This window comes from Theropithecus gelada, chromosome 10 (assembly GCF_003255815.1).
Source record: "Theropithecus gelada isolate Dixy chromosome 10, Tgel_1.0, whole genome shotgun sequence".
Lineage (NCBI taxonomy): Eukaryota > Metazoa > Chordata > Mammalia > Primates > Cercopithecidae > Theropithecus > Theropithecus gelada.
In genome coordinates this window covers 89,040,615-89,061,152 of record NC_037678.1, presented here as the reverse complement: position 1 = coordinate 89,061,152, position 20,538 = coordinate 89,040,615, and the positions used below count along the sequence as shown (strand labels likewise).

Here is a 20,538-nt window from a genome sequence, read left to right as displayed (position 1 = left end):
CAGTTTTTACCTAAAATACTAAATGAAAAATGTTTTGTGAAGTTATAGCTCTCTAAAAATAATATGAAAGGTAGTGTTTGTATGAGTGTGGCAAAGGCTGTGAAGTTTCTGGGGGCCCATGAGGGATGGCAGAGGAGAGCGTTAAAATTTTGCTGTACGCAGCTTTGCGTTCGTTTCACTTGTTACAAGTTTTTTTCTGTTAAAATATCTAATAGAATGGAATTACATTAGAAAGTTTTAATGAGAATGCCACTCTCGGGAGCACTCTGTGGACGGAGCCTGCGAGGGGTGAGCATGTGGCCACGCTGACCCCCGTGCAGGAAGCGGCGTCCTAGAGCGCGGGCTCTCCAGCTGCCTTCTCCAGATGTTTCCCCACCCGGCAGTGCAGTAGGGGCCGTGGGGTCTGGAAGGGTTCAAAAGAGGCCAGAGCTCTTGGGTCACTCTGGAACCTCTGTAGGACCAGGGGGCTGCCAGGAGTTCAGCAGGGGGCACTTTGGGAGTCCCCGGTTCTGGAAAGGAATAGGCCAGCCAGTCCAGGAGAAATAGAGTGTTAGCGACACACGTGTGAGCCATGGATGCGATGTGAATGTTTTTAGCCACATTTAAAAAGGCAAGCAAGAAACAAATGGACTGAATGTTAACGATATATTTTATTTGACCCAGTTTATCCAAAATGTTATTTCAACATACAATCAATATATAAAATTATTACAGATACTTCACATTCTTTTTTTTCATACCAAATCTTCTAAATTCCATGTGTACGTTCCACTTGTGGCACATCTCGAGTCAGGCCAGCCACGTTATAGGTGCCCAGCAGCCACACGCGGCCGGTGCCCAGCACATCGGACGGCACAGGAGGAGACTCTTCTGAGTCAGGAGGGGAAAATGTCTTTGCAGCCAGCAGCTAGACGCTGCCTGAAGCAGCTGCCCTGCCCAGTCTGTAACTACAGAGGTGTCTTTGAAACAAGTGGCCTCTGTCTCCTGGAAAGTGCTGGCAGTAGACACGCACCTGCAGGCTGAGGGGGAAGACGGGAAGGCTGGGAACCGAAATGTGAACTAACACGGGGGTTTCTCCTGAGAGTACGCCATGCATGCTTTTATTTTCTTTTGGCTTTTGGGTTAGAATTTTCTCTTGTGTGTGCATTAAAATTACTTTATATACGTACAAATATTTCGGTAAAAAGAAGGTTGAAGGGGCATACTTCTGCCGGGACCTGTTTTCATGGCACCCATGAGCTCTTAGGCCTTTGGTGTCAGCGTGGTTATTTTTAATCTCCTGAGCCTCACCAGAGTAAGAAGTTATGAAATAAAGGTGCTCATAGCAACCAGCTCGCCCACATCCCACGTTCCCCTCATTAAGGTATTGTGCCAAATGCTTTGACTTGTAATGAAAATATTGTGACTAGTAAGTGAAAACATTGTGACAAGCCAGAGAATTGAGGGTTGCTATGGAAACCAGCCCTCTCCTTTGTCCTCCCGAGGTGGGCTCAGCTGAGGGGGCTGCAGTAGGCCAGTCCGCTCTCTGATTTGGCTCGTTTTTGGTGCTGTCATTGAGCTGCGGAAGAGTCCAGGCACTCAGGCGTGGCATCTTGGTTCACCCTTTCTTGCTTCCACGGCTGCATTCAAGCCCCAGTGAGAGCAAAGCTGTGTGTGTACGTGTGTGTGTGTGTGTGTGTGTGTGTGTGTGTGTGTGTGGCAGGGGTGGGAGGGGCTCGGCAGTTTTAGTTTTCAGAAGTGACGGTTGGTTGTTGGCAGATGGCTTCCTGTCCTCCAGGCAGTCACTCATGGACTGGCGAGTGGACAGGCCCATTCTATAGGAACCCAGCCAGCCTTCTCTCTCGTAAACCTGTCGCTGCCTAAGCTTTCATCCAGGGAGCTAGAAATAGAGGGTTTGCCCCGACGTGTGGGAGCAGCCTCTCCTTGCCTTCCGTGCCCTCCCGTGGCTGCAGGAGTGTAGCTCTGGGTGTCTGTGTGTGATGGACAGTGGGTTCGCTGCCCAGTCAGGTCCCACAAGGCCACAGAGCTCAGTCATGGCCAGTGGGGAGAAGCTTGGTGAGCCATGCAGGCCGAGAACAGGACCAGCGCATTTGTGAGAAAAAAGGAAGGGAGAAAAGCCCATGGGAAAAGTATGCCTTGCTTAATTTTGTTCCAGGTCAATCTTGATGGTAGAAATGAAAAAAGGAGCTCTACTTCCACCCCAGCCTGGGACTTCTGTGGGCGAGTTAGGACGGGGCAGGGACCCATCGTTGAGTCAGTTTCTCAGTGTCCTGAAAGAGCGGGAGACACTGGAGCCGACTCGCCATGCTCAGCCTGCCGACCCCAGGCAGTCGGAGAACTCTTCTTGGCTGTGACCGGAACCTTCTTGGTGTGATGGGCTTTGTGGCCGCGTGTGTTGTGGCATACGCCTAAGTCTCAGCTCCTTCCCTCTCGCTGCACAGGGCCCCCAGATGCCGATGGCCCTCTCTACCTCCCCTACAAGACGCTGGTCTCCACGGTTGGGAGCATGGTGTTCAACGAGGGCGAGGCCCAGCGGCTCATCGAGATCCTGTCTGAGAAGGCTGGCATCATTCAGGACACCTGGCACAAGGTGGGCCCACCCTCCTGCTGGCCACACTCAGAGGCCACTGCAGCTGGCTAGGGTGGTTTTGCCCTTCCCCGTGCCTCTCTCCTTCAGGGGCCAGTGAGCTGCAGTGGTTACCTGGATTCTGGGGCCCCATGCCTCCCACCACCCCGAGATGCCCGTCAGGATGGCCACATGCACCCTGCCATGCCACAGAGAGAACATTCATAAAACAGCCTCCGCTTCTTTTTCTTGGCAGAATTCTGCCACCCTGAGGGATCGCTTGCAGGTGCTTGGTCTTCTGTCAAGCTACCCATGGCCTGGCTCCTGAGATGATTAGGGCCAGGGCAGGGCTCTGTATTGCAGGGGATCTAGGGAGCTGGGGCCTAGCCAGTTTGTGGCCACAGCTCAGGGTGTAGAAAGGAAGGTATAGGGACACACTGTGTGGGGCCCTGTGAGGTTCCCCCGCCCAGAAGCGCCCTTGGTTTCCCTCGTGCTGCCAGGGGCAGGTTCAGAGGCTAAGCGCTCTGAGCTGTCTTGTGCCTCTGGCCAAGAGCTGTCCCCAAGAAGTGCTGCATGGCACATTCCTTCACTGGAGTCAGAGTTCAGGGTAACTTTGCTGGAGAATTTAGTGGTTAGAGATGCTCAGGTGTGTCCTGAGGCCAGCGGGGTCACTCCCTTCCTGGCCATACACATCCTGCACAGTCTCAGTGGCACTGAGAGCTTGTCACTCGTCACTGGGGGCTCTACTGGGTATGAGTGGCCATAGGAGATCAAGATGACCAGGGAGAGGCCTGGCTCTGCTCAGGCCACTGTCCCCAGAGTACCCGGCCACCATGCTACAGCCAGAGGCCTACAGGCTGCACGCCCGGCTCGGGGAGGCTCCAGGCCAGAAATGGTGGCCAGCCACCCCTCAGAGGAGCTGGCAACACCACACTCCTAAACGCCACTCCAGGGATCCAAAGCCTTTGGCCTTGACAGTCCCAACACACACTGGACCTGGGGCCCCGGCAGGCTGATGGCTGAGGCAGGGCGCCTTTCCCCACAAGTATCTGGAGTCCCAGTGGAACCCTTGACTCAAAGCCCCTGCTCCACTTCATCAAGACCTCGGGCCTCTGCTCTTGTCCAGGGTCGGGGGACGAGCCAAGTCCCATTTGTTCCCTCTGTTAACGCATCTCTGGGTACTTCTAGGCCACTCAGAAGGGTGACCCTGTGGCGATTCTGAAACGCCAACTGGAAGAGAAGGAAAAACTGCTGGCCGCAGAGCAGGAAGACGCGGCTGTCGCCAAGAGCAAACTGAGGGAGCTCAACAAGGTACAGCCCAAGTGGGCTCAGAGATGGCTTGTCCTCCCCCGTCCTCTGAGGACCCCCGCCCCATTCACGGTGTATCCCGGGCTCTGAGATGCTCAGGCCTGCGTGGAACATAGCTGGCTGTCAGGCCACTGAGTAGGGACTGCTGCTTATCTGCTGCCTAAAGAGCCAAGGGCCGGTGGCTCACCCTTGGCAGTGCTCGTGGCTCTACAAGGTGGTGGCTTCCTTCGTGGCTGTAAGAACGCAGGGAAGTGAAGCAAGGGCTTGGAAGTTAAGCAGCGTCAGTTTGTGATGGGGATGGACCAGACCTAGCTTTCACTAGACAGGTCCTGCAGTCACAGGCCAGCTTTCTAGGGGCTGTGCCTGGAAAGGAGGGTGCCCACAGTAGATTCAAGGTTGTTTTCTTGAGAATTGTGCAAAACCTTTTGGGGAGGGAGCTGGAGGGGCTGCTCTTCTCCCTTTTGCTGATGTCAGAGGAGGAATGTGCAGGGAAACCCTGGCTCCCCGCATCAGCGGATGGCGTGGCAGGTAGCATTTGCACTCTGAATGGCAATCGGTGATGGGTTGGTGCTGCCGTAGGACGGGGCTGATGGCACGTTGAGATTGTGTTGTGATCCATGGCATAGGGGCTGCTCTTCCCACCGCAGAATTCACCAGGGTCTTTCCCCACCTCTCTGCTTCTGAGGGTGGGCCCTGGTGCCCCAGCCTTCCTGGAGGAAGGGCAGGGTGAGGGGCCCCTTAGCCCTCTGGGACTGGTCAGGCCTTGTTGAAAGCCATCTTTGCCCCATGCAGCACCGCAGGCTTGCTCTTGCTCTCTCCCTGCCTCCCTGCCTTCTCTGTCCCGGGCAGTGGGCGCAGAGAGAGGGCCTGGATGGTAGGTTGTCCGACAGTATCTGGGCTACAGCCCTTCCTCTGGGTGCCTTTGTCTGCTCGAGCACAGAGAATTGGAAGTAAGGCAGCCTTACTTTTTGTCGCAAATTCAGGGTCACAGCTCTGAGCCAGATGGGAAGTTCACTGGGTGGAGGATGGGCAGGACCAGAAGACACACCTTAGATGGCCACTCTTTGATGCTGTTCCCAACCCCGCTGGGGTGGTAGAATATCTCCCTGGCTGCACGCTCAGGGCAGCCTGGGGTCCTCATTCAGTACCCAGCCTCCTCGGAGACCACTGGCCTTGGCTTTTAGGTGAGGAGAAGGTCAACGGTGCATGGCCTCCCTCCCACCCACGCCCTCCTCCCTAAGCCAGAAGAAGTCCTCTTGGGCTCCCAAATGCTGATCTGTGAGGACCGCCATCAGGCTCTGCCAGTGGCCCCTCATCTTCAGACCTAACTCTGCCTCTCAAGCCCCGGCTCAGCCACTCACCCTGCCTCTAGCCTCACCTCTTCCCTTTCCCTACCTGTGCCCAGACGTGCTGCGCCCTTTCTTGCCTCCTCTGGGGCTCTCCTCTTGCTCTTCCCTTGGCCTCTAATGCCCTTTCCCTGCTTAGATGTCTGGACATTGACTTCTTACTCTGGCAGACTCAATCTGGTCTCCCTCCCTCAGGAGCCTTCTGGAGCTCCTGTGTTCTGTTCTGCACGGAGGTCATTGGTACAGTTAGGCATCACCTGGCTGCATCTGGCTCCTGTCAGCCCTCGAGCCTGGCGGGGCAGACGCGCTCTGGCGGTCTTGCCTGGCTCAGCCTAGCAGGCCGCCAGTGAACAAGTGGCCACCGAGGGCCGCAGCTGAGGGGAAGCCTGGAAGCATTTCTGAGTATTTTACGTTGTCTTCTTGTAAATAGTAAAATGTTTGTAGTTGATGCCTTTGGCTGTTTCTCTTCCCTGTGCTGGTGCTCTCCGTTGAGAGTCCTGAGCAGAGCCGATGTGTTTACCTCATTCTTTTTTTTTTTTTTTTTTTGAGACGGAGTTTAACTGTTGTTGCCCAGGCTGGAGTGCAGTAGCACAATCTTGGCTCACTGCAACCTTCACCTTCTGGGTTCAAGCAATTCTCCTGCCTCAGCCTCCTGAGTAGCTGGGATTATAGGCATGCACCACCACACCCAGCTAATTTTGTATTTTTAGTAGAGACAGGGTTTCTCCATGTTGGTTGGGCTGGTCTCGAACTCCCGACCTCAGGTGATCCGCCTGCCTTGGCCTCCCAAAGTGCTGGGATTTTGGGACTGTGAACCACCGTCGCTGGCCTGATTACGTCATTCTTATGGTAACACTGCAACTGCCCAGCACTGCTGAGGGAAATGATCCGAGACAGTAAATTCCTGAGAGTACGGCAGTTCCTCTTACCTTAATCCCCCTCGGGAGCTGGGGAGACGGATGGAACCTGTATTTCTTGTTCCAGTCCCTTCGACATGTTTTCTTTGTCCTTGTAGAGAAGTTTTTATAGTTGAAAAGAGTTTTCATTAATTCTGTTTCTTGGGTTCTGATGCTGAAGGCATGACCTGGACATACTGAGAAAGAACGTTTGGATCATCTGCCGTATCCGGGTCTTCCAAATGTGCAAAATCCCAGCAGAATTGGGTTCAAGGACCAGTCCAGACACGGTCTGCAGGAGTTGATGGGCTCAGACGCCCCTGAGAACTCTGTCCTGGCTATCTGAGACTCTTTGGGGGGTTTGGGGAGTCCAGGCAGAGCTCCAGTGATGTAACCAAGAAGGCACAACCTTCTGGAAAAACGTTCCAGCTGTCCTCTTCCCGGGCAGCAGAACCTCTGTGCTAAAGCCACGCCTCAGACTGGCCCCATCCTGGGCTTGGTCTCATGTTCTGGCTTTAGGGCCCAGAAGGAGATGGGGCTGTGAATCAGAAGGAGCCCCCAAGGCCCTCTGGGACCCACACAGAGTGTACCTGGGGGTGGGGTCATGGGAGGAGTTCCTGTTACCAGGCCTTCTTGATGGAGGTTGCTTCCTTGCTTGGCTGGGGAAGCAGGTTGGAGGGCTCTCTGCAGTCCTCAAAGCTTACCCCATGAGGAGCCCCACTACTCCTAGGGAACAGAGCCTTGAAGAAGCTGGGACAGAGTCACTAGCCGATGCTAGTGATGGTGCCATGCCTTGTCTTCTTGTGCACCGGACCCTTCCACCACCATCAGGAATGCTTTTCAAGAACATAAATCAGACTCTTGCAACTGAATTAAGAATTTGATAAGCCGAAGGAACCCTGGCATTCTGAGCTCTTTGAAGAAAAAGAAATCATAAAGAAAAAAGAAAAAGAGAAAAGAAACCATAGAGAGCTAAACAGCTGCACTGAGGACAAGTGACTTTTCTGTGCTCTTTAAAAAGCCCAGAGGCAAAGGAGGGGGAAAATGCCATTGAATCCCGGCGGCTTTGGGACCCTGACCCCTAGGAGATAGAGGTCTGCAGACCCTGAGCGGAGTGGACCTTGGAACTGCACGAGGCCTGCCTAGGGCTGGGAAGGGTGTCTCCAGGTGGCAGAGGAGGGCTGAGGATGACCCGAGTGTGGCTTCCCAACCTGCCATGCATGTGGCTGTGGGAATGCCTGGTCTCTCTGAGCTTTGGTTTCTTCGCGAGACTGGACCATCTACTTGGAAGGGCTGTTGTGTGGAAAACCTAGCAAAGACAGCGGCCTCCTCTCTGCTGGTGTTTGGAGGCTTCCAGCCATCCCCACCATATCCATCTGCCAGCAGTGGGCCGGTGGGGCTGCGCATGTTAGAGGAGGAAGTGCAGAGGGGTCCTGGAATCACTGCTGAGCTGTCCTCCCTTTCCCCAGGGGCTTCCCGACCCACACAGAGGGGCAGGCGTCCTCATTCTTCCCCTTTCTGGGAACCCCTTGTTCTTGTACAGTCCTAGGTTCAGGCCCCACCCCTGCCTCTTAGAGCTGCTCCCTAGCCTTGGACAAGTGTGTCCTCTCCAAGGCTCTGTGACCTCAGCTTGAATGGGGATTGTAATCCTCGTCTTCCAGAGAGAATTAAATGGGACAGTGCTGGGGCTCAATGTCAGCTTCTCCCGCCCCCTACTTCTGTAGCTAATCAGTGAAGCGGACCTGCAGGCTCGTGTGGGCCTCTCACCCCAGGCAGAGCCAAAAAGATGATTGTCTTTGAAAAGTGAGGCCAAGGGTCCCAGGAGGTCCCAGAGAGTGCCAGGAGCATGGAATAGCACCAGCACCCAGTGGCTCCGCCTCAGGGTTCTTTCCCATCTCAGGCAAGAGGGACACTCTGGCCTTTGGGACTGGCCTCCCTACAGCCCTGGTCTGGGGAGGGGGCGGATTTCCTCACTCCTGACCCACTGCCCAGGTCGGAGCAGCCTTGACGCTCGTGGGACGCTTGTGCCCTGGTGGCCCAGGCCTGCTGTGTTTGTGATGTGTATTCACACCACATCGGTGCTGGACTGTCCAGGCCTCCTAGACAGGGAACACCCCCTCACCAGGGGCTCATTGTGTCAACCCCTTCCTTCAGTTGTCATCTTGCCTCCCTGTGACTTCTGGTTGAGCCATCCCTCAGGGATGACATGGACCATGGCCAGCTGTCCCATCCTGCTGTGTCCCTGCCTGAGACACCAGACCCCCCAGACTCGGCATCCATGTTCATCTGTGGGTATCTGGCACTGATCGGAGCCGATGTCCCCCTGGGCGGAGGACAGAGCGACGGCCTGCAGAGACCCATGCCCTACCCCAGCCACGGCGGAATGGCAGCTGGCCCCACCCCCACCCTAGCCATCAGGGCTTGCCGCCTTTCTGTCCTGACGAAGGCAGTTGAGGAGAAGTAGGTGTCCCAGGAGACTGGATGTTGGTGACTGAGTCAAGCCGGGGTGTTGTCATCACAGCAGGGCCGAGCCAGTGCCCTGGAGAGCCAGGGATAGTACCGCGTGTCTCTGCTGTTCCTGCTGCGTGTGCCACCTCCACTGTGGCCAAGGCCTGACGTGGAGCCCACAACCGGCCAGGGCCAGCAGAGTTTCCAGGGATCCCTTGTCTGTCAGTGCTCCCGCTGCCGCTGGCTTGAGTCTGTCTGAGAACCCGGCCAGCAGGAGGGGTCTGTGCTCTGCTGTCCAGCCTCCCAGCCCGGGTGATGCTCTTGCTCCTTTCTGATAGGCTCCTGCCCCTGCAAGGCTCACCGGCCCCTCTCTCTGCTACTTTCCCCCCAGGAGATGGCAGCGGAAAAGGCCAAAGCGGCAGCCGGGGAGGCCAAAGTGAAAAAGCAGCTGGTGGCCCGGGAGCAGGAGATCACGGCCGTGCAGGCGCGCATGCAGGCCAGCTACCGGGAGCACGTGAAGGAGGTGCAGCAGCTGCAGGGCAAGGTAGGCAGTGGCTGGCGGGGGCATGGGATGGGACAGGACCCAGTCCCGGTCCAGGACGGAGGGAACCAGAGAGGCCCAAAGGGCAAGGCATGAGGAGGGGGTTGAGGTTGCCCACAGGGGTCTGTGAGGTCTGGTCAGGTTTAGGGGTCCAGGGGCTATTGCATTTGGCTGGACAGCGTCTGGCAGCCCACTGTGTGTCTGTAATGTTAATAGCCAGGGAGGTATGAAATACATTTGAAAGAACACTTTTCCAAAGAGCCTCGTCTCAAATGGCCAGCCCTGTTTCCCTACCTCCTGGGTGTCTGTGAAGTTGTCACCTTTCATGTGAACCTGGAGAAATGCTGGCTCTGTCTTCTTTCCACATGGTTGGGAGGATCCCATTAATACCAGAGGCCTGAAAATCGCACAGCTCCAGCGTGGGGCTCCAGGCCAGCACTGGGGGGCTGCCCAGACTGGCCCTGTAGTCAAAGCCTGACCCCTGCCTTCTGAAACCTACCCCCTGCTCATAGGGGGCTGCAGCCTCCTCTCTGCCGCATGTCTCAGGACGTGCCGGAGGTCAGAGGGCAGGAAAGGAGGCTTCCTCACCGGGGGTTAGAGGCTGTGGCGATGTACTTTGTCTTAGAACAATCAACCATGTGACCTTGGAGGCAGATATTCATGGCGCGTGTCAGAGACCCTGGCCTGAGTATTCAGCCTCGGGCAGGCCATGAGCAGTGGGGAGGGAGAGAGGCGTGTCGCTGGGTGTGGGGCGTCATGCTTGGCCTCGAGCCCCTGATGGTGGAGCCTTGCCATTTTCAGGCCTCTTGTTTTATGGGATCCTCTCAACCTCCAGGTGGAAAAGGTGGAGCCTTCTGGGGGTTTTCTTTTGTGGGCTGTGTCTTCACTAACCACGGCTCAGAAGTCAGTTCTGTGTATGAGGCCGAGCTGCCTCTGATGCCCTTGCCCGTGACTTTCCAGATCCGGACTCTTCAGGAGCAGCTGGAGAATGGCCCCAACACGCAGCTGGCCCGCCTGCAGCAGGAGAACTCCATCCTGCGGGATGCCTTGAACCAGGCCACGAGCCAGGTGGAGAGCAAGTAAGCTGAGCTTCCTGCCTCAGCACCTTCCCAAGGGCTCTGAACGAGGAAGGCTTCATGAGGCTGCGGCCAGGGCAGCTGGCATGAGAGCCAGGCACAGGCCCTACATGTATGCAGAGCCGTCCTGACCCTCCATCTCCTGTCTGGGTTATGGGCCCCTGAGTCTTCCAACAGGTGGCCCAGCGTCCCTGCGGTGGCTGGTGGTGGGCCTTGACTGTGCCCTGGAGCACGGCCTCCTGCTCTGCAGCACCCTTGCTTCAGATGCGCTGGTACTAGGGAGGGTTTCCAGCACACAGGCCCCAGCCGCCTAGCGGGGTTCTCATTTCAGTGTTGTCTCTGAGCCACTGAAGCACTGGAGCCCATAGCAAGTGGGCCGGAGGGTGCACTTCCCCTCCAGAGTTAAGTACAGCTACACTTCTGCTTCCCTGATTAGAACGTTACCACCTCAGTGGCGGCCCTCAGGAAACCCACTGCAGCGTCTTTTGTTGCACATTTCTTTGCCTTCTCTGGGCCCAAAGTGTCCTGCAGGGACTTGGCAAAGCTCTGTGTTATCCCCAGAGCCTCTGCTCTCACCGAGACAGGGGCTGACCACAGCAGAGTGCGCCGGCACCCTTAGTCCTTATGCTGGGAGTCGGGTCAGGGGAAGTCCAGTGCGGGAGCTGGACAGGGAGGGGGGCCGGGCCAAGTGTCTGTTTTGACTGTGGCTCCCTCTGGTGTGGAGTGAGATCCAGCAGCCACCTTCCCCTCTGCCTGTCCCCTCTGGGTCCCCTTCCTGAGCCATCGGCTGGTTGGAGGTTTGTGGCTGCTGTTTCCTCAAAAGCCACAGCAGAAGGTAAATGGTGGGGACTGAGAAATGCTCTGGTGTCTCCCCACATAGGATCTGCTGTGGCCTCATTAGTGGGGAAGGCTCTAAAGCCAGGATACTTGTCACGCTGAGGCAGTGGCCCTGCCAGTCCAGAAGCTCTGGCTGGCGGGTGGCTGTCAGCAGCGGGATGTGTTTTCCCAGGCCCACTTCAGAGCTCCCAGTCCCTCTTGAGGGCACCACCCGGCCTCCCGCCTCCCTCCCAGGTCACTTGAACCTTGGCCTTGTGAAGCATGGAACTGATGACCCCACAGTGGGCTTTGGTGTGGCCTCCCCCGTACAGACGAGGCAGCCCCAAGTCAGAGAGGTGGAACCTGCCACCCCCGAGGCAGCAGAGCCCAGCTAGCCTCAGCCAGGTTTCCCAGCTCCGCCTGGCCTGGTGCTGCGTCCCAGGGTTTGGGACAGTCTTGTCTGGTGGTGTCCCTTGGCTGGACAGTCAGTCCTTGGCGTTGAGGCAGCGTCTGCTAGCGAGGGAGTGGCATCCTGATCACACGCTTCACGCTGGAAAGGCAGGCCTCCAGCTGCCCCCTTTTCCTTTAAGTCTCCTTCTGGAAGTCCGGAACATTCCTCCCAGCTCCTGAGACCCAGCTTTTGAAGTGCAGTCCTGAAGGGTCTGTTTTGTAAGCACCTCAGGCCCTGGTTTCAGGCAGCCTCCCCAGCCTGGGCCTGGTCCAGTTGGCCAGTGAGAGGGCGCGTGGACTCTGTGGGCCGCTGCCTCCAGGGGGTCAAGGCGGGTGGGTCTTTGTCTCGGGGCTGGTTTGCAGCCAGAACAGCGTGTTGCCGTTTTCTGTGAATTTCTGGCTGTTTCTGGCAGGGGCTCCCGTGGGATGCTTTAGTGCACATTTGCTCTATGCTGTCTCTGGTTCATGCACTATATGGGTAAAACAGTGTCTTCAACAAAACACATGCTGAACCCCACGCAGCTGATAATGGAAAAGTGGCTTTGGTAATGGCTTTACGATGTGGGCAATTGCTTACTTACAAGAGAGCTGGAGTCCTGGAGGGAGGGCTTGGACCACCGATCCCATCACTCTTTTCTTTCCATCAGTCAGGCTGGTGACTGTCTTGCAGGCAGAACGCAGAGCTGGCCAAGCTCCGGCAGGAACTCAGCAAGGTCAGCAAAGAGCTGGTGGAGAAGTCGGAGGCTGCGCGGCAAGATGAGCAGCAGCGAAAAGCTCTGGAAGCCAAGGCAGCTGCCTTCGAGAAGCAGGTCCTGCAGCTGCAGGTGAGCCAGGGCGGCGGCCGCCTCAGTGCCCTATTCACTGCCCAGCAAGCCTGTCCGCATAGCAGGGATGGGTCCAGACTGGCCCTGCCACACTGGGCACCCGTTTCTAGCCTTGACTGGGACAGATGACAGTGTCTGCAGGGCTGGGGCTCGAACTCTTCACCTTAGTCTCCTTGGTAGTAGTGATAGCTGGCAGCAAGTGGGAGCTTGCTGTGTGCTAAGCACTGTTCTGAGCATTTTACAAGCATTAACTCAGCCACTTTTCCTGGTAACCCTATGAGGTAGGCACTGGTAGTGTCTGCATTTTTATCCATAAGGGAGTTTGAGGCACAGAGAAGTTCAGCAACTACCTCAAGTTCACCCAGCCAGGACATGTCAGAAGCAGAATTTGAACCCCGAGTCTCACTCTGGAGCCGTGTTTTTCCTCCCATGCTTGTCCCCACTGTGGTACTGCAGCTCTGGAGCAGCCAGCTGAGCTCACAGGCTGTGAACACAGCCTCTGGCTTCAAGGCCAGTTAGGGTTTCTTTCTCAGCCTCTGGGTGTGGCCTGGAGGCCTGTTTTCCCAGGAGGGTGCCTGTTCTCATTCAGAGGGAGGACGATTGTCCCCCTGTCCCCAGGGGAACACGGACAGCATGCAGTGTGTTTTCACAGCCCACAGGCCTTGTCTGATGAACTCCCGTCCCTCTGCTGGCCTGTGTTGGGCAGGTGGATCCCACATAGGGCTGTTACCCAAGGCACGAGGCACCTTCATGTCATGCCCACTTTGGGTTTAACTTTTCTGGATAACGAGGAGACCCCAGTGACCCCAGGGGCTTAGGACCCTTTTTCTGTCCCATCACTGAAACCAGGCTGTGGTGCGTGGGGGCATTAGTGCTGCCTCTTGGAACTAGAACAGACACGAAATTTTAAGGGTGATGTTTGAGCGTGTACAAGGACTAAAAGAGAACGTGGACAAGGAAACAGTTTGAATTGAGGTGAAATTGAGATGGATAATTTGGTGTTTTCTGATGTTCTTGTAAAGCAGACCCACTCAGAACAGTGAGATGAGAAACTGTGGGGTGGGTCTGCCTATGGTTATGTTTTAAAGGCTCCCAGATGGTTGTGGTCCATCTGGGCCTGGAACTGGGCTTGGTTTGTCACCATCTCGTGTCATTCCTGCGAAGGATCTAGCCAGGGCCCACAGGCTCCCGGTATCTCCTGTCCTCTCCAGCCTCAGAGTCCTTGTCCACAGCCTGGGGCTGGGCAGAGGATTCCCTGCTCTCCAGTCTGACACCAAAGATTCTGTGCCTGTCCAGTCTGTGATTGACAGTGAGGCCTTTGGCGCCAGCTGTCAGGTTCAGGTCCTGGCTCTTCTACCTGCTAGCAAGTTATTTCAGAGCCTCAGTTTCCTCATCTGTACTATGGGCAGGACAGTAGGAGCTGTCCTGTAGGGTGACTGTGGGAATTAGCCATGCTTTTACACCCAGAGCGCCTAGGACTAGGTCAGTGCTTTTCAGAAAAAGAGCTCAGTGTGACTCTACAAAATTTCATTCAAGGTATCTCCAAGTCAGACCGGCGGTTGAGGTTGTAGAAAGTGTCTCCTTTTTGCTGAGGTGAAAATGGGGCCCTTTCCATATTGTGACCGTCCTTCCTTCACCCGAGGCCCCTTTGCTGCCAGCCAGCTATGCAGGAATGAGGGCGGGGGGGCCTGTGCTGACCTTGGGTCCTGGAGCACTGGCATCAGGGAGGTGCCCTGCCCCCCATTGCCTGTCTCTCCCCGGACGACCTCTTGGGGTCTGCTTGGAAGAAAGTACCCATTGAAGGTGCCGATGACATCCTTCTAGAAGAACTGAATTTTAGAAATCCGGGAGAGTCTTATGAAAGTCCCCAGCCGGCCCGCCCAGCCATGGGACCCCCTTCTGAAATTGTGCAGCGTGATTGGCTGTGCTAACGATATTCTCTTCAAGGCAAAGACAGTTGTCATCTCAGGTCTTAAGATGGAGGCACGTGGTTTCCATGAAAGATGTTAAGCTTGGGGCTCCTGAAGGTGCGTGGGTTTTTGTTTGCTTGTTGCTGGAATCAGAGTTCTAATCAATGTTGGTAACAAACGGAAGAGCATGTGCGGTCCGTCTCCCTGCAGACTGAGCTGGAGTCCCTTTTCTTAAAGAAAAGAAGCAGCAGCAGCTGGTGTGTTTTCTTCCGGTTGTGCAGTGACCCTGCCCTGAGTATCTTGGTCGAGGCAGAGGTGTGAGGGTGTTGGAACCAGTGGGTGCAAGGCAGGCTCCTGCCTGAGACGCTTGGCAGAGGAGAAGCAGGTGTGCATTCTGGAAGCAGCTTGCAGTCACTCCTTTCTTTCCTTTCCTCTCTAGGAGTTGGAACTGAGTCATCCCTGCTACGTTCTAATGCAGAAAGCACTGCCCATCCTAAAGCTGCCCCCAGTTTTCACTGCACAGTACACGTGAACCACGGCCTAGTGCCACATCCTTGGCGATGGCTCACTGGCTCCAGCTGCGCCTCTGCCTGGATGCTGCTCATCTGAGCAGTTCCCCTAGCTCCAGGTTGTGCAGCCACTGCCCTAAAAGAAAATGAAAACGCATGTGGATGGGATCAGCTTGGTAAAGCCATTGACGAGGGATAACTCCCAGCCTCTTCGTCAAACAGCAGTTGTCTGTTGATGCCCCTCTTACCTGGTTCTGCCCCTAGACAAGCTTGGTAATGAATAATCAGTGGTTGGACTTTTTGGAGAACTGAGTTCTCCAAAGGGTTGGTTAAATGGAGGCCTTGGCCAGCACTTCTGCCCCAGTGTGTGGGAATCCTTTGCAAGTGGATGACGGTGTCCTGTGGAGCACCGATTGGGACTGCCAGAGCCTGCCTGATGCTGAGTCGGGAACTTGGCAAACATTGAAGCTCTGTGTGGCTCGTAAATAAGGGTGCAGTGGGCCTGTCTGTCCTGAGTGAGGAAATGTCTCTGAGATACTTTTGAACCATGTGAAATTGCCATTTTTGTAGGTAAAAATGGTCAAACACTGACAATTCCATGTGGTTCCACTGAGAACTAAGAGCACTGCCCTATAGCGTGATCGCAGTGGTGCACTGTGCGTGTGTGTAACACATGGAGCTGCAGGTAGGAGACCCACCAAGCTGTCCGCCTCTGGGAGAGGAATCGAGGACTGGATTGGGAAATGTCGCTAATTTACTCTGAATCAGTATCTTTGGGCTCTTGCAGTAACCACGTCTTCATGAATCACTTGAGAATGTAAAAATAGGGACTCAGAGAAGAACTGGGAAATGAGTGTGGGTCCCTGGCATCTACCTTCTCTCCTTGAAAGGGTGCTGGCCGAGGTGAAGCCTGTGCGGGTTCTAGACCTTGAGAGATGCATTTCCTTCCCGCATGGACCAGAGACTGCACGGGGCTTTGGTGGGGTAAAGAGCTCTGTCTGCCTCCATCACAGAGCCGATGAGGGCCTGGTCCTTCCACATCCTCACTGCCCCACTCCCCTGCCCGTCCCCAGGCATCCCACAGGGAGAGTGAGGAGGCCCTGCAGAAGCGTCTGGATGAGGTCGGCCAGGAGCTGTGCCGCGCGCAGAGCAGCCACGCCAGCCTCCGGGCGGACGCAGAGAAGGCCCAGGAGCAACAGCAGCAGATGGCCGGTGAGGGCGGCGGCAGTGGGGCCAGGGGTCAGTGCAGGGTGCGGGGTCTGCATGCCGGCCCAGCCCCACTTCCAGTGCCGAAGCTCAGTGGGTTAGGCCTGTTGGGTGAGGGCAGCACGGATATCTTGACTGTCCCTCAGAAAGTCAAAGAGTAGGGGATTATGCCCAGTCAGGGGCTGGCGGGGGGCACAGTTGGCTTGTAGGTGCTGTCCAGAGATGCAGAGGTGGAGCTGCGAGGATGGGACCTCCAGGGGCTAGAAGTGGAGGGGGCAAGGCCTGTGAGGGCCGGGTGTGCGTGGGGGTGGAGCCTATGGGGGCCGAAGTCACTGCTTCCCTCCCACGCCTGGGTCCCCATTGGCTGTGGGTGAGCCAGGGAGGTCCTGAGGCATCTCAGCTAAATGTGTGTTCTGGGCCTTTCTACTCTCCCAACTCAGTCAGCTCTGGAGGCCAGGTGGGATTTACCAGCCTGTGGTTCCCTTGCTCCAGTTGGTCATGGAAAGGGTGACAGGAATGGAGGGCCAAGAGCCTCTGGAGAAAGGGAGCTGAAGGTGCCAGTGAGGGGCCCCACAGCCCTTGGCTCACCAATGCTTCCCGAGCCACTCCCCGGGCCAAGCACCACCGTGGCTGCCGGGCTGGGCTGGACTAGGGGGTACACGGCAGAGTCACCTGCAAGTACAGGGTTACACAGCAGGGCCGTCTACACAGGGACTGTGTTCAGGGCAGGGTTGGCAACTGTTTCTGTGAGGGATGGATGGTGAATGCTTCTGGCCAGTCTCTGTCACAACTGCTCAGCTCTGCCACAGTGGTTTAGACTGGGCAAAAGTGCCCATTAACACTGGGTGAACAGGGGCCTGGCTGTGTTCAAAGAAAGCTTCATTGATACCACCTGGAAAAACGGAGGTTGGGAGGCACGGCCCCAGCTTGCCGGCCCCTGCTCCAGAGGCCTGGGCGTGGCTTTAGATTGTGTGGTCCTGGAGACTCTGAGGCAGGAGGGGATGCATGGCAAGAGGCCGGCACAGGGCCGGAGGTGGGAATGAACTGACTCGGCCTGTGTGAGAAATGGGCCAACAAGTGTGGCTGGAAGGAGAAGGCTGGTGGCGGGGCAGGGCCAGGTCACCCTCCCTCTGAGGAGCTTGGGCACTGTGGAAAGTGTGACAGAAGTGCTTGGGGCAGGAGATGAAACGGTCTCATATGCGCTTCTGAACACTGGCACCGGGAGGAGAACAGACCAGAGGAGCAGGAGTGGCCCGAGGAGACCAGGGATGAAGCCTTGCAGTTGTCGAGGCCCAAGGCAACAGGGCAGGGCCCAGGTGGCCACAGAGGTGCTACTGAGGAGGGCAACTTGGCAGATGGCGGTGTGGCCTCGTAGGCTTCAGCAGTCGGCGAGGGAGGAAGATGAGGAGTCCTGGGAGGTCGGGATGCTGAGTTTGCGTTGTCTAACTAGAGCTTCATTTAGAAGTGGCAGATGGCACAGCCTGGGGTTGGAGAGCGTGCAGCCTCAGAGGCACGAAGATGACACTTAGACCCACGGGACTGTCTGAGGTCACCTGGGGAGGAGGATACCTCAAGGGGAGAAAGGGGCCCAGGACAGAAAAGTCACCCCCTGGCCTTTCTCGACTGTGAAGAGATCTTGGGGGTTGGGGGGGACCCAGCCAGGAAGATGGGAGAGGTGTGGCAGTGGGATCCACTTAGCCACTTTCTAAAGAACTTCTGGTCTCAGTTAGTATGAGCTAGAGTCTTCTAGAAGATGAATCTTTAAAAGCCTCAGCAGCAGTCCATTTCTAGTCTCCATCATTTTCTCATGAGTGGCCTGAGAGCGTTGCATTGTACACTGACAGTTCTCAGGATTGATGCCAGAGTGGCACTTTCTTCAACAGCTCACAAGAGGCCCCAGTGGTCAGTTGTATGTCTTAAGAGCCCCAGACACACAGAGGAGGCAGGAGGAAGTCCTCGGTGTGCCGCGTGTGCTAAGAGGGCATCCCCCCAGCCCACCCCACCCCACCCCTGGGGTTTCCAGCCTTTTAACTTCTCTTGTTTCCCTTCCTCTGTACCAGAGCTGCACAGCAAGTTACAGTCCTCTGAGGCGGAGGTGCGCAGCAAATGCGAGGAGCTGAGTGGTCTCCACGGGCAGCTCCAGGAGGCCAGGGCGGAGAACTCCCAGCTCACAGAGAGAATCCGTTCCATTGAGGCCCTGCTGGAGGCAGGCCAGGCGCGGGACGCCCAGGACGCCCAGGTCAGCCTCCTGCCTGGGGCTGCGGGGAGGAAAGGGAACTCCATCCAGCAGGTGGGTGGACTACCCCACTGCATGAGATGAGTCTCCTGGAGACCAAGGAGCTTTTGTCTCTCATTCCAGGCCAGCCGGGCGGAGGCTGACCAGCAGCAGACTCGGTAAGCTGGAGAAGCGCCCTGCCTGCTCACTTGAGCCTCAGCGTGGGGGACCAAAGACCCTTGGGGACCAGGGTTTTCAGAAGGGTGCTCAGGTCCTCTGCAGAAGAGCCCCTTGCAGAGGCTCCCTTCCCTCCCCCATCTTCCCGGTGATTTAGAAGACGGGGCAGGCCTGGGCGGGGAAGCAGGCAGCCTTGCGGAGAGCTCCATGATCACACTCAAGGAGCCAGAACTCATTGTTCTGGACTGGCCTCAGCCAGGGTGGGAGCACCCCCTGCCACCTGCCGTCCGTCCATCTACCCGTCCATCGCTTGTGGGAAGGGACTGACTCGTCAGAGGTTCTGTGTCTTATAAGCAAGGGATTTTAGGGGCTGAGGTCAGGAAATGTCACAGGAAAAATGGTTGCACAACCCAGAATGGTGAACTCAGGCTTGCTGCTGGAGCACAGGTTTGAGGCGTCGGGGCAGAGCTGGCAACATCTCAGGGTTGTTTTCCTCCATCTATGAGGTGACTTCACCGCTGGCCAGACCTTGTTTTCCTTCCATGTCAGCAGCACCAGTGCCAGGCCATGCTCGGGGAGTGTTTGTTTGCTGTTGCTAAGGCCGGAGCCAACACCTGGGTGGGGTGGCTCGAGCCAGGGGCCGGAGTCCTTGTGACCATCACTTCTGGGGCTCGCATCCTGTAACACATGCCCACAGTCTCGGGAGGCAGCTCCTGGCCACCGTGGCTAGGGGTCTGTGAAGCAGCATGTGGGGGAGGCGTGGAGGATGTCCTACATTCCCTCACACGCGGTCAGATGTGTCCTAGGCCATCAGCTCACAAAGTTCCCTTGTCCTGGCCCTCATCACGGAAGAAGCACTTCCCCCTGTGCCTCTGAGCAGAGGCAGATCCCCGGGCCACAGCCCGTGTTCCCTGATATTGGGCTCTGCAGCTTGGGGACTGGGAAAGGGAGCCAGCCACCCCGAGGGCCCAGAAAGACCCACAGCCAAACCTTGTCTACCTTCCTTTCCCAAAAAGCATGGGCAAACTTTGTTTCTGCTGATGGTGTTTGTTGGGGTAGAGAGGTGGTTGTTTTGCTCTTGTGTTTAAAGATCAGATTCTTGGGCCACACAGCATATTACTAGGATAATTAACTCATGTTGCAATTAGGATCAATTTGAATTTTTTTTGCATCATGCAGATGTGTCTGGCAGAAATTGGTGGTTTTATTTCCTTCAAAAAGCTGATGTGAAAGCTGTGTGTGGGCTGGGTCATCCTGCTCTGGAGTAGAGAGGAGTGATTCAGCCCCAGATATTCTGGAACTCGGGCAGTGGCTGTCCAGGGGGTGATTGTCGACGTGTCCTTGCCACTGGCCTGCTGACGCCTCTTACTCGGGGTCTCATTCTTCTGGGGACGCTCTTGGGGTGGTTTGCTGGAGGAGGCTGTCACATGATGCAGGGATTGGAGGGAAAAGCTGTGAGGGCCCCAGGAGAGCTCTGAGGGCAGGGTCGTGATTCCGCCTCGCCTGATAACCCAACTCTCCGGTGTCACCAACTAGGACTCTGGTGACAGCTCTGGGGTCAGTGGTCTGGATGGGTGGGGGGGGGCGCTTAAGGAGCTGCTCAGGCTTCCCTGGGAGCTCACGCTGGGTGAGGTGGGGGCAGCCGTAGGGGACTGTCTCTGGCCAGATGGTTCAGCCTTGAAGGTGCTCCTCCCTGGATGGGGCCTCAGGTGGGATCTGTGGGGGATGTAGCCCCTTGGAGCCTGGGCGGTGACCTCGCTGTGTCCCTTCAGCCTCAAGGAGCTGGAGTCCCAGGTGTCGGGTCTGGAGAAGGAGGCCACCGAGCTCAGGGAGGCTGTCGAGCAGCAGAAAGTGAAGAACAATGTGAGTGCGGCAGGCACAGGTGGGGATGGATGGGCCAGGGCAGCACAAGTAGGGCCGAGAAAGGTTCTGCGGTGTGGCCCCGGACTCAGAGGAGGGCCAAGGTTGTGTTTCTACACCCCATTGTGCTGTGGAGATCCAGGATATGGGGGGTGCTTCTGCTTACCCCTGAGTTCCACCAAAGACCCAGCGCTGACTGCCTGTGGATCAACCTGCGCCACTCGCTCAAGCGTGGAGTCATCCCTGGGGTGGGGACAGTGTGCCGGTGGCCTGGCCTGAGTCACGTGGTCGCCATAAGTGGGGATCCTGGTCCCAGGAGAAGGGGGTGTAGAAGCTGGGCGGGTGGCATGCCTGCTGTCCCGGTGTGGCCTTGGCCACACCCTCCTGCCC

At 56.5% G+C, this 20,538-nt stretch overlaps 1 protein-coding gene across 4 annotated transcripts in view; it reads left to right on the top strand.

Moving 5' to 3' along the window:
* RRBP1 (ribosome binding protein 1) overlaps positions 1–20,538 on the top strand; it is a 68,559-nt gene that overhangs the window by 36,549 nt on the left and 11,472 nt on the right. For all 4 annotated transcript variants that reach the window (XM_025398697.1, XM_025398696.1, XM_025398698.1 and 1 more), the window contains 9 exons: positions 2,442–2,590; positions 3,755–3,877; positions 8,956–9,108; positions 10,066–10,184; positions 12,118–12,271; positions 15,764–15,902; positions 17,957–18,135; positions 18,256–18,290; positions 20,061–20,151. In XM_025398697.1, the coding sequence (XP_025254482.1) occupies positions 2,442–2,590; positions 3,755–3,877; positions 8,956–9,108; positions 10,066–10,184; positions 12,118–12,271; positions 15,764–15,902; positions 17,957–18,135; positions 18,256–18,290; positions 20,061–20,151 (1,142 nt within the window). The remainder of the gene's footprint in view (positions 1–2,441; positions 2,591–3,754; positions 3,878–8,955; positions 9,109–10,065; positions 10,185–12,117; positions 12,272–15,763; positions 15,903–17,956; positions 18,136–18,255; positions 18,291–20,060; positions 20,152–20,538) is intronic.